At 44.4% G+C, this 13086-nt stretch overlaps 1 protein-coding gene across 1 annotated transcript; it reads left to right on the top strand.

Annotated features, from left to right (window-relative positions):
• Positions 1-10968: 10968 nt before the first annotated feature.
• Positions 10969-12573, top strand: LOC306930740 (T-complex protein 1 subunit delta-like; the record flags this gene model as incomplete). Its single annotated transcript, XM_079511835.1, has 1 exon — positions 10969-12573. One exon carries the CDS (start codon positions 10969-10971, stop codon positions 12571-12573), a length of 1605 nt encoding a protein of 534 aa, XP_079367961.1.
• Positions 12574-13086: the final 513 nt, after the last annotated feature.

Below are 13086 nucleotides of genomic sequence, written 5' to 3'. Positions count from 1 at the left end.
CAGTGTGTGAGCACTGCCCACACCAGCAGTTTCTTGGAACAGCCTGGCTAAACGCTTGGGCAGACTTGCCTTGGCATTAGTCCCAACAATTATTGGCGTTTGATCTGGGCCTCTTGGTGTAGGGCAAATCAATGCTAGGACAGAGATGGTTGCTGGCGTGCTGGTCACTTTTTGTGGGAATTCCATGTCTACCACAACATAGCCTCTATAGGGGTAACTTGAATCTCCAAGGCCCCATATGTCTAGGCCTCCTACTGGATAGATGGGGACATCTGACATATGTTCTTTGTACCATCCATCGAAGATTATGGTTACCTGAGAACCACTGTCTAGCAGAGCATTACACAGGTGTCCGTTCACCTTCACTGGCTCAATGGATGGCGGCCCTATCAAGCCTTCGGGGATGCCTCTTTCTCTGTGCAAGTCTATGGCACTTTTCTTGCTTGTACAGACGACATTTTTAGCAGTCACATTTTGGCTGTTGTCTTTTGCCTTCTTCCGTGACTTGATTAACTTCTGGATCACCTTGCTTTGGTTCTCGGGGTTCTTGCATTTTACAGCGTAGTGCCCGCCTTCGCCACAACGGTAACAGAAGTTCTCATCAGAATCATTGCGAGACCTCCTTGGAGTGTCAGACACAGGACGTGTAGTCTCCACTGCCATAGCAGTAGCAGCCGGAGTCTCGGTTTGGTTCATCTTCTTGGAGTTAAGTTTTTGCTCCATTCTCTTGACTTGTTTTTTCAAGGCTGCCACTTCAGAGTCAGTACATCTTTCTTGTGTTGGCCCTGTACCGCTGAAAGGCACTTTCTCTTCCCTCTCTTCTGCTTTTAGAGGGGACTTGGTTGTCATAGTGGCAAACATTGACTTGAGCTCCTTGATTTCAGATCGCAAACTTTGGATGTCACCTTGTTTGTTTTCTCCACCCTGCTTAGCTTGGACTGCATGCACAGATGGGTTCAATCTGGTTCTGGAAGCTTCATATTCTTCCTCCGTGCGAATCTCACCGAGTAGTTCTAGGAAGGTCGGGGGTTTGGTTCTTCTTTCCCTTAGTCTGAGCTGGATTAACATCAGATCAGCTTTCACAGCACCACGCAGCAGCTGCTCTACTCGTGCTCGATCCATGCTTTTGGCTGACAAGCCACCTCTCTGGACCACTTTAGTCAATGACTGATCTAGTCTCCTCAGGAAATCGGACAGCTTTTCTCCCTGTTGCTGCTGCATCAAGCGAAAAGAGAAATACAGGTCTTCTCCTGATTCTGCTGTCCCAAATGCACTTTCTAGAGCTTCAATGCAGCCCTCTGGACTAACATTAAGGTCAGACAACCGCACTGCTTTGACAATCTCCAAAGCGGGTCCCTTTAGGCTTTCCACAATCCTTCTCCTTTTTTCTTTTGCATGGCAGTCGCTCTCTTCTACCATCAAGTTTGCCTGTTCAACCCAATTATCAAATTGCTCTTCACTGGCTGGAGTTGGTATTATCCCTGAAAAGATACGCAGGCGACGATAGCCACCACTCTCAGAGGGTGATTTGGCTGTCTTGTCAAGCAGATCTCCAACAGCACGCAGGATGGCTTCGGTGGATGACTGTGGTGTAGCTTGGCCAGTCAGTAATGCCTGTAGGTCCTCCTGTGTCTTTCCCTCTGCCTGCAGCAATGCACTCAATTTACTATTGAAATCTTCAGCTGCAGCAGCAGTTTCCCTCCAAACGACTATGGTCCATGACTCCAGTCCTTTGCCAGGTGACACTTCTGAAGGGACTTTGTCAGCATCTACCGCCTCTCTGGTCTCACAAAACACCTTCATCTCACCATAGTCTTCACTGAACAGTGTGTATCCTACATTTACACGTCCCAGTATCTTTAGCTCGTCAAGAGTTTCTTCAATTTTGGCACGGTCAATCTCTTCTTTTGTTGGGATTAGGACCATCAGTGCGTAGTCTGTATCCACTTTGTTTTCTTCGCACCAACGCTTCAGCACATCTGGTGTAGCAGGCGTGGTGGCCATCTTGTTTGAATTTAGAGTTCTCAATCAAAATCTGAATACTTAATTTAGAACTGTACACAGAGGTGTGTTTTATAAAGGGGGAAATAAATCTGTATTCAACTTTTTTTTTTTCACCTTTAACTTTTTTTTTTCACCTTTAACTTTTAGTTGAAAACACAAGAGGATCTCAGCAGTGCCTCCATTTTATGTAGCGCTCCTGCCCCCTACTAGTGAATAAGGGCAGGGCCCTGAGTTCCTAGTGTTATGTTTTAAAATACGTAATACGTTTAGATTAATTTACCTCTTGTGTTTCAGGTGTACGCCGGTAAGTATTAGAAATCAAGTTAATTCACAGTCCCTGTATACTGTAAATAACCAACACTGTTTCCTTCCTCTAGGTAATTAGAACGCTAAGTATCTTAATTCCCAGATCAACAGGTAAGTATAAAGGTAATTATTAATGTAACTTCAATACCATGTCATCAAATACCATAAGTAATGTAACTCTTCAGGAAAGCAGGTGTAAGTATACACTTCTATTAAATACCAAGAACAGATGTCCAGTCAGCTAAGTATAATAAAAATAACTATTTACTTAGACAAACACAAACATACAACATACAAATGGCTTTTCTTTCAAAATGCAAAATACAAATGAAACCTCAAAATCACAACCCTAGTTGTAAACCTTTAAGGTCAGAAATAATAATCAAACCAACCAGAAAATACCCTGTTGTATTATTCTAATTAGTATAACCAAACTTACTTTAATTATACCCTATTTGAGAATATATTTAAATCCTATATTAATTATATGAACTTTTAAATGCAATGTAAATCCTTTTTTAGATCTAATTTAAACCCTATTTGACTTTTTAGATGTAATGTAAATCCTTTTTTAATGTAACCTTACTACACCTTTAAGATTAATAATGTGAAATTACAAATAACCCCTTTTAGACTAATACATATTAACCCGGTGGATTACCTTAAATAAAACAAAAACACTTGTTCAAAGAATTTGAAATATCAACTTCACAATGAAACAAAAGACTGGTAACACTTCAATGTGGGCCCACAACCTTTCACACCTTACCCCTGACGATAAAAGAGTGAATCACTATTAACCCCCGTTGCAGGCCTGTATCGATGCTCGGGTGCGTTGTGGCCTAAAACGGAATGGCCCCTTCACTCTCCTGAGCCAGGAAAATAAAAAGGTATACCTTTTGTTCGTGCGACGAGTGTTTGTGGGTGATACAGCAGTTCAGAGCTCCTCTCCAGCAGCGAACCGGTCCCGACTTCCAAACGAAGAACAGCAGAAGAATGTCCTTAGAGCATGCAGGCAGGCAGCTCACTGCAGAAACATCTCTCCTCCCGTCCCGACGTTAGCAGAGACTTTCATGGCTTTGTTGACGGTCTTTAGCCCAACAACGTCTCTCTGAGCTAGTGAGACGTGCAGCTAAAAGTCACTTGCCCTCGCTGGTTTAGCAAGCGCACTGATAATCACTTCACACGCAGCATATCACGGTATAAAACGTCTTGTAGACATTCAGTCCGAGTCCACCCGTGATTACTGTAGCTTCACTGTAGTTGTCGAGCAGACACACACAGAAACTACAGCTAAATACTATTTTACATCATAAAGTTACAACTTTAGATCACACAGCAAACGCACGCAGCCTCTGTGCTCCTCTCTCCTTCTCTCTCTTCCTGATTGGAAATCACACGCACCTGTACACTCACTGACTCCGGTTCTCTGAAACTACCCAATTCCCCACATTTACCATTGCCAATCACACTAGGCAAGTAATAATTGACACAATAATGACATCATCATTAATCATTATGCTTTTCAGCTTTGACCAAAATACAGACACATGGAAAATAAAAGCACCAGTCAATGCTACAAAATAAAACACAGTTCCACCAGGTTAATACCCACTATATAAAACATCCACGGGTTACATTGACATGAAACGTTTTGAGAACCAGGCACTGATGTAACACTTGCAGGGTATAATTATTATACTAGGCCTGCCCTATATGCAACTTAAAGGTAACTCACCCATTTTTGGTTTTCCTCCTGGAATTTTCCCCAGTGAGGGGTGGGAAAGTTCCAGACCCAGCGGAAGTTCCAGACCCACAGGAGCGCACCCAGGGTGCTGGCCCGATTCCGGCGAGCTGCCCCGCGTCTGAAATGGTTGAGAAATGACAGAGTCATGTGTGGGGGTCCCTCTACTGTACCCTCTACTGTACTGTACTGTACTGTCACTGTACTGACCCACAGGAACGCACCCAGGGTGCCGGCCCGAGTCCGAAACGGTTGAGAAATGACAGAGTTACCGTGTGGGGGTCCCTGTACTGTACTGTACTGTACTGTACTGTACTGTACTGTACTGTACTGTACTGTACTGTACTGTACTGTACTGTACTGTACTGTACTGTACTGGCACACCCAAAATCACCATATATACAGTTAATACGTGTGTGTGTGTGTGTGTGTGTGTGTGTGTGTGTGTGTGTGTGTGTTTGTGTGTGTGTTAGGTTGCGCACAGGTGGTGAAAAACAACCATGCTGTTTTCGTGCTCAGACGCACCCAGCCAGCCAGCCAGCTACCCAGCCAGCCAGCCACACACATAGCTCCGTAAGGGAGTGGTTGCACCACTCAAAAAGTAGGAAAACTTTATTAAACCAACATGTTTTGACCTATACCGGTCTTCATCAGTGCTGAATTTGGCTTATGTGTTGGTTTGTTTGGTTCACAGGTCACATGAGCATCGGACAAGGAGATAATGTTACATTGCCGCCTGCTGGCTTGGAGGATCCCTGTGCAACAGAGGTAAGTGGTTCTGATGTAATTTCCTTTGTAGTCGTCCAATGTAAGTATGTAGCACTCTCATTTAGAAAATAAGCTGTGTGTGTGTGTGTGTGTGTGTGTGTGTGTGTGTGTGTGTGTGTGTGTGTGTGTGTGTGTGTGTGCGCGTGTGTGCGTGCACTCTGCGCAGATGCTCAGCAGTGAAGGCCACCTGTCCAGTCACAGCTTGACTCTCCCCCTTTTTGAAACCAGCTCCTCGCCACTCGCCCTACACACTTGTGCCTTACAGTATATACTCTAAGGTCTGTGCCGATGGCCCTTTTTGAAACCGCCTCCTCGCCACTCGCCCTACACACTTGCCCTCGATATGCGCGTTCACGCGAGGCTGCGCCATATTAAGTGCCGTCCGAAACCAAGCAGCCTTGAGTGGAAGTGGCTTATAAGGCCCTCAAGAGCGAGTCTGTGACGATCTAGATAGTGCAGGGGCCAATACTGATATTTTCACGAATTGGTACCACCTAAAGTGGCCGTACATTTTTGGTATCTTTGTGTTCCTATATGTCTCTAGTTTATATTTTGGTATGATAACCCTTCCAATTCAGTATCTTAATGCCAGTTATCACTCTTTAAACAAACCAACGCCATATGACACTGTGATGTGTGTATATCCTTTATATGACTTCTAGATCTAGACAATACATTTTGGTAACCAGTGGTCTTATAAAGAGTTGATCTTAAAGTAGTTTTCTCAGTAGAATCCATTTCTGCCCACAACATTTTTCTATTGTGCATATTTAATTTGATAATTTGCACATTTGAACATATTAGTGGAAATAATTGCACGACCATCAAATTAAAGTTGAATATGTTCAAAAAGTACAACACATATGTGGAAACAAATAGTAGATGTATTTCGGTGGCATTCTGGCAATGTACACAAGAAATCTGGTGCCGATGGGCCCAACGGTTTTCGAGTTAGTGGCCATAGCAAATATACATAATTTGGCTAGTAGGGCAGTTTAGAGGCTCCAACAGCACCCAAGTGGCATGTTTTCATAACATGTTTTTTTGGGACCCTTATGGTGTCTAGTTACGATTTATTCTTGTTGCCCCAACTAATGTCCCATGGGGGTTAATTTTAACCCTTTCTTACCCCCAATATGAAATTGCCATAACCGTTGAAGTAAACAACATACAATGACAAATGACCACATTTTTCTATTATGATTCGGACCCAAGGAATTCATTAAAGTGGTTATCATTCAGATTTCAGGACAGAAACAGCAAAAAACATCCAGAAAACGTTTAGTAGAGGCATTTGTGGCATCCATAGGACCTCTAATATACAGATTTTGATGATACCAGGGAAAACAAATGGTCCAAAGTGTGATTTTTTCCCTTCTTTTTTTGCCAATGTTTTATTACCCCTATGAGACCTGTGGAAACCTGAAACACCGGTGAGACTTTGGCGGTGAGACTGGCGTGCTCAAATTTAGAGATAGACCAAATATAGAGATACCATTTGATTCTAGACCACCTCAGGTTTCCAATGGGACCAACCTTCTCATCTCAACACAAAGTATTTATTAAGCACATTTGAAATGACCAGGTCACCCAAAGTGCTGCAGGTTAAAATACAATTGAAATAGAAACAAAAACAAAACATTAGCATCTGTAAAGGAATATCATGGACTGCCAGGACTGTAGCTGTCGCTAAAGATCACACAGAAGGAAATAGTCTTTAATACAGATTGACAAATATCCATTGACTGGGCAGCTCTGATGTGTATTGTGTAGGGGGCTAGGCATGAGATATTTCACAGCCTGGGGGGCTGAGGCTCTGGAACAGCTTGCCCCCCGTTGGATGCAGTCGCTGCGATGGATCGGTAGATGCAGTAAAGTGGTCTACAGATAAGTTATCTATAGATATAGTACAGTGGTCTACATATGCCCTAGTTGTCTACAGATGCACAAGAGTGGTGAGTGGTCTATATATATAGTACAGTTGTCCACAGATTCACTACAGTTATCAATATATATGGCCTGGTCAGCTTGCAATAAGATCTGGTCATCCCAGCTTAGTAAGAGGTTCAAAGTAAAATTATTTAGGACGACCGTCGAGCCGATTCTACTCTATGGCTCCGAGACATGGACACTTTCAAAGAAATAAGAGAAACGGTTGGACTTACACCCGCCTTCTAATGAGAGTGCAAAATCTCTCTTGGAAGAGCCCATCGACTTCTCTAATATACGGCAACCTTCCCTGTGTTTCTTCACTTGTCCGATCCAGAAGAACACAGTTTGCTGGCCACTGCTACAGAGCTGATAATGAGGTTATATCTTCCCTTCTTCTCTGGAAACCTGCCTCAAAGCAGACTAGAGGTAGAAAACTGTCGTTCCCTGATGTCATCGCTAGGGACACATGCATCAGTAAGCAGGAACTGGGGATAGCAATGAAGGACTGGAAAGTCTGGCGTGGCATTGTGAAATCCATTATCTCGACTGCGGTCGAAAAATGATGATGATGACATATGCACTACAGTTAAAGTACAGTGGTCTACATAGAGTGGTCTACAGATGCACTAGAGTGGTCTACAGATCACAACAGTTGTCTACAGATGCACTAGAGAAACCTGAGGATGTCTAGAGTCAAATGGTATCTCTATCTTTGGGCTATCTCTAAATGTGAGCATGCCACAGTCTCCGAAAGACAGTCTAACCGGTGTTCCACCAGCAATTCCGCAGGTCTCATAGGGGTAATAAAACATAAAAAACACACTTTGGACTTAGCAGTTGAGACGAATAACAGTCTAAGTCCATACGTATTATCCATAATGTATAAATTATGGATAAGGGGTCAGGACAGCTAGGCCTTTTCGGGGAGGGGTCAGAATAAATTATCGACTTAAGTTATTCGTCTCAACTGCTCTATTAGAGGTCCTATGGAATATTGGATGACAAAAATCCAAACCAGAAACAAACTAGAAATACACTCTGTCGAGCTGCCAACTTGCGCATTGCACACAAGTAAGTAGGCCATGCATGGCCTACATGTGCGCAAACGGGTCGCGTCATGAGGTGTGCTCACCACTGCTGGTACGACTGCTGCTCTGAGTCCTAAAGCTCTCTGCTGCTGTCTAGGTTTGAAATACAGCAGTGGTCAGTGGTCCCTCATTGCCCGGTGGAGTATACACACATACACAGCCGATACATACCCCCTATTGACCTTATACCAATTTTGAAACGTACTTTAGTTATGTCATCGAGTACAGTGATTTCTCATTGGCTGGTGGAATGTACCGACATACATACCCAGCTGTAATAAAGGGTTCAAATGAACCCCTTGTGACATTATTTGACCTGGGCAACAAGGAGACATATTAACTAGACACCATAAGGGTCTTAAAAAGCATGTGTTAAAAAGAATACACCTCAAACATTTTGTACAAATAAGTATAGATGTGATTTGAACGTTTTCTTGTAGTTTTGGACTTTTTTGTCCTGAAATGGAGTCAAGATGTGCTTGAATCTTAATAATAACCACTTGAATTCCTTGGGTCCAACTTATATAGAAAAATATGTTAATTTGTCTCTGTATGTTGTTTACTTCAAAAGTTATGGCATTTTCTGTTATCTCAATCATACGGTTCGTTTTTGGGGTAGGTCATGTGTATGAAAGGGTTACAATTAACCCCCATTAGTTGGGGCAACAAGAATACATCGTAACTAGACACCATAAGGGTCCAAAAAAAACATGTTATGAAAACATGCCACTTGGGTGCTGTTGGAGCCTCTAAACTGCCCTACTATAGCCAAATGATGTATACATTTGCTATGGCCACTAACTCGAAAACCGTTGGGCCGATCGGCACCAGATTTCTTGTGTACATTGCCAGAATGCCACCAAAATACATCTACTATTTGTTTCCACGTATATGTTACGTATACTTTTTGACCATATTCAACTTTAATTTGATGGTCGTGCAATTATTTCCACTAATATGTTCAAATATGCAAATTATCTAATTAAATGTACAACAGAAAAAAGTTGTGGGCAGAAATGGATACTACAGAGAAAATTACTTCAGGCTCAACTCTTTATAAGACCACTGGTTACCAAAATGTATTGTCTAGAAGTCATATAAAGGATATAGACACATCACAGTTTCATATGGGGTTGGTTTGTTTAAAGAGTGATAACTGGCATTAAGCTACTGAATTGGAAGGGTTATCATACCAAAATATAAACTAGAGACATGTACGAACACAAAGATACCAAAAATGTACGGCCACCAAAATGGTACCAAAATCTCGCCTGGCCCCTGGACTTAAGACTCGATTGCCTTGTGCAGCCCTGCTCTCTGTCCGCATGGAAACCGCGACCTACAAATGTAAGTACCACCACAAATAATTGATAAATAAACTGCTCCTAAACAATCTTCATCTGATGCAGAATAGACAACGCTCCAACTGATGTTCACAAGGGCTCTTTATTTACCCCACCGTGAAAAACAATAAATTAAACCACACAAACAAAACACCTTTTAACACAATGATTTATAAACACCATGGATGTATATGCGTCCTTTTTGACAGTCACGCTGTATTTCCTTTTAAATGTCCATATTAATGAAATCCACATGTCACACAAACATACACGATGCACAGGGGAGGATTATCCAACGGGCCTGTTGGGCCCAGGCCCAGGGGCCCCTGAGCTAGGGGGGACCCCTGAGCTTGAGCGTGCGCGTGACCGCGAAGAGGCTCAAGCTCAGGGCCCCCCCAAAAAGGGGTAACAGTGAATAACAGTGACACACACGGTCCTTGTCACTGTTATTAACAATGGGCTTATTCATTTGTGTCAATAAAATAACGCCAAAAGTCCTAAACCATCATGATACGGTACATTACTGCAAGTGTTTAAACCCTCAGTTTGCATTTATTTGGCTTAGTTTTTGGCTGTTTATTATTTTTAAGCAATCCCTTGCTGTACATTCTGAATATCGCAACAATTATATCATGTCATAATTGTTATGCGTACATGTGTTTAGACAGTATGTGCCACGTCGGGAAGGGAAAAAAAAGCTCCGGGGGAGTGGGGGGCCCTTTTGCATGACGGTGGCCCAGGGGCCCATCATTTCTAGATCCGCCTATATGACGATGCAATGCAATATAAACGTACAAACAAAATAACAGGTAACACAACTGCATGATGGTAACCATGGCAACGAATGGTGTCTGTTTCCTGTTTCTGCACAAGGAGGGCGAGTGTATTTCCAAACTGTTTTTTATACCCAGCACCCTAATCAAGGGAACTTGATTCAGCTGGAGGGGCACTTCCTGACGGAACCTCCCGAGAGCACTTCAAGTCAAGGGACTGGTTTAAAAAAGGGCCACTCAGTGCCACATGCATTCCTACAACTCTGCATCCCTGAGTCAAGACCTGAGCTCTGCTGCCACCTGGAGGACTGTTGACTACATGCATCCCATCTTCACCCTGGACAAGGACAACCTCAACATCACTGAGGCAGGCTGTGAGTAACGCACGCACGCACGCACGCACGCACGCACGCACGCACGCACGCACGCACGCACGCACACGCACACACACACACACACACAGTATTGTAAAATGATTTGGGGCCCCCCCAAAATAATTTGGCGACCCCCCCGAGGGCCCCGACCCACGGGTTGAGAACCCCTGATATAAACAATATTGAGAATGAGTTCCATAAATTTTTTTACTGCCCATTGTACCATGAGCTACATCAAATGTTGTTTGGATTTTTGAACATAGTAAGATATTCGAGCTTGCAAAAAAAGATTTGTCCGTCCTGTGACAAATAAAGTTGATTCTGATTATGAAGATAATGTGGAAAATGGTTGAAAATATGCTCCATTAACATTGGTGTGGCTTTTACAGTTATTGGGCATGTTCGACAATGTATGCATTTGTGCAAGTTTTGGTTTGTTCCAAAACTTCCGCCTACCACACCACCGTCATAGGCTAACCGGAAGCCCATATTTGGGCAACGGTTTGTGCTACACCTGTGCTCACGTCATAGCCAATTATATAGGCATATAACTTTCTCCAACTTATATCGTATATCCACTTATACGAATAATCACTAAAGTCTTGTTTTTCACTTTACTTACATTAATAGGTAGTAATGCCTGAAGTAACAATAGCAAAGAAAGTCCAGAGCGGGGGGAGGGGGGTATATGTGGACCGCGACAAGCCTGCCCAGATCAGGTTCAATAATATATCTCAAGCGAAAGCTATCGCAGATGCCATCAGAACCAGCCTTGGACCCAAGGGCATGGATAAGATGATCCAGGATGGGAAAGGTGATGTTACCATTACCAATGATGGTGCCACCATCCTGAAAAAGATGCAGGTGCTCCACCCTGCAGCGAGAATGCTTGTAGAGCTCTCCAAAGCCCAGGACATCGAGGCTGGAGATGGCACAACCTCTGTGGTGGTTATCGCCGGAGCCCTGCTGGACCAAGCCTGTTCCAAACTGCTCCAGAAAGGCATCCACCCGACCATCATCTCTGAGTCCTTCCAGAAAGCCGTGGACAAGGCGGTCGAGGTGCTGACAGACATGAGCTCGCCGGTGCAGCTGAGCGACCGCCAGAGTCTGATCAACAACGCCACCACCTCTCTCTGCTCCAAGGTGGTGTCCCAGTATTCCAAGTTGCTGGCACCCATGAGCGTAGACGCCATGATGAGGGTTATAGACCCGGCCACTGCTACCAACGTGGACCTGCGTGACATCCGCATCATCAAGAAGCTTGGCGGGACCATTGATGACTGTGAGCTTGTAGATGGCTTGGTGCTTACACAGAAGGTGGTCACCGGCATTCCCCGCGTGGAGAAGGCAAAGATCGGCCTGATCCAGTTCTGCTTGTCCGCTCCCAAAACGGACATGGACAACCAGATTGTGGTGTCTGACTACACCCAGATGGACCGCGTGCTGAGAGAGGAGCGCACCTACACCCTCACCCTGTGCAAACACATCAAGAAGTCAGGCTGCAACGTCCTGCTCATCCAGAAGTCTATCCTCAGAGATGCACTGAGTGACCTGGCCGTACATTTCCTCACCAAAATGAAGATCATGGTCATCAAGGACATTGAGAGGGAGGACATTGAGTTCATCTGCAAGACTATTGGAACAAAGCCTGTCGCCCACATTGACCATTTCACACCAGATATGCTGGGCACAGCCGAGTCGGCAGAAGAGGTGAGTCTGGATGGTTCTGGCAAGCTGGTCAAGATCACAGGTTGCGCCAGTCCCGGTAAGACCGTAAGCATTGTGGTGCGTGGCTCCAATAAGCTGGTGATCGATGAGGCCGAGCGCTCCATCCACGACGCCCTGTGCGTCATCCGCTGCCTGGTCAAGAAGAAGGCTGTGATCGCCGGCGGTGGGGCGCCAGAGATCGAGTTGGCCTTCCGGCTGGCAGAATACTCCCGCACCCTGGCGGGCATGGAGGCCTACTGCGTGCGTGCCTACGCCGACGCCCTGGAAGTGATCCCCTCCACGCTGGCGGAGAATGCCGGGCTGAACCCCATATCGACCGTCACGGAGCTCCGCAACAGGCACGCCCAGGGGGAGAAGGGCGCCGGCATCAACGTCCGCAAGGGTGGCATCTCCAACATGCTGGAGGAGCAGGTGGTTCAGCCTCTGTTGGTGTCCATCAGCGCGCTGACTCTGTCCACGGAGACAGTGCGCTGCATCCTCAAGATCGACGATGTGGTGGGGACCGTATTTTAAGAACTTCTGATCCTAGTCGGGTCCTGTCATTAACCCTTTAACCCTCCCTTAACCCATTTAGAAGTGAGGCCAATTTAAAGAAATATATACGGATATACGGAAAAATTTGAACAATGTTTGGAAAATGTTCAATAATGTATGCTTTTTTTGTACGTAAATCTTCTCTTTTGGGGATCTCTGGAACAAAATATTCCAGAATTGTCAAAAATCTTTTGTCAACCTGCAAGCTCAAAATGCTGTGAGCACTTGTACATCAGACGTAAGCCTCCCATACACTACAAGAGTTTTGACAAGATTTTTTAAATATTTCTAAAAGCCTAAATTCTGAATGTCGATTCTGGTGTCAGAATTTTGTCTTTTAAAAATCTTTCAAAAAACCTTGTCCAAACTCTTGTAGTGCATTGGAGGCATTAATTGGTTACCTATACACCCTGAAGATTGGTGCCACAAAGGATCATTGGACCGCTATCTGCCTGTCCAGATGTCCTCTTTATTAACAACAGTTAAAAAATG

The sequence above is a fragment of the Electrona antarctica genome (assembly GCF_951216825.1).
Source record: "Electrona antarctica genome assembly, chromosome: 10".
NCBI lineage: Eukaryota > Metazoa > Chordata > Actinopteri > Myctophiformes > Myctophidae > Electrona > Electrona antarctica.
Note: the sequence above shows the minus strand (reverse complement) of the source record. Positions and strands in the feature narration are given on the sequence as shown.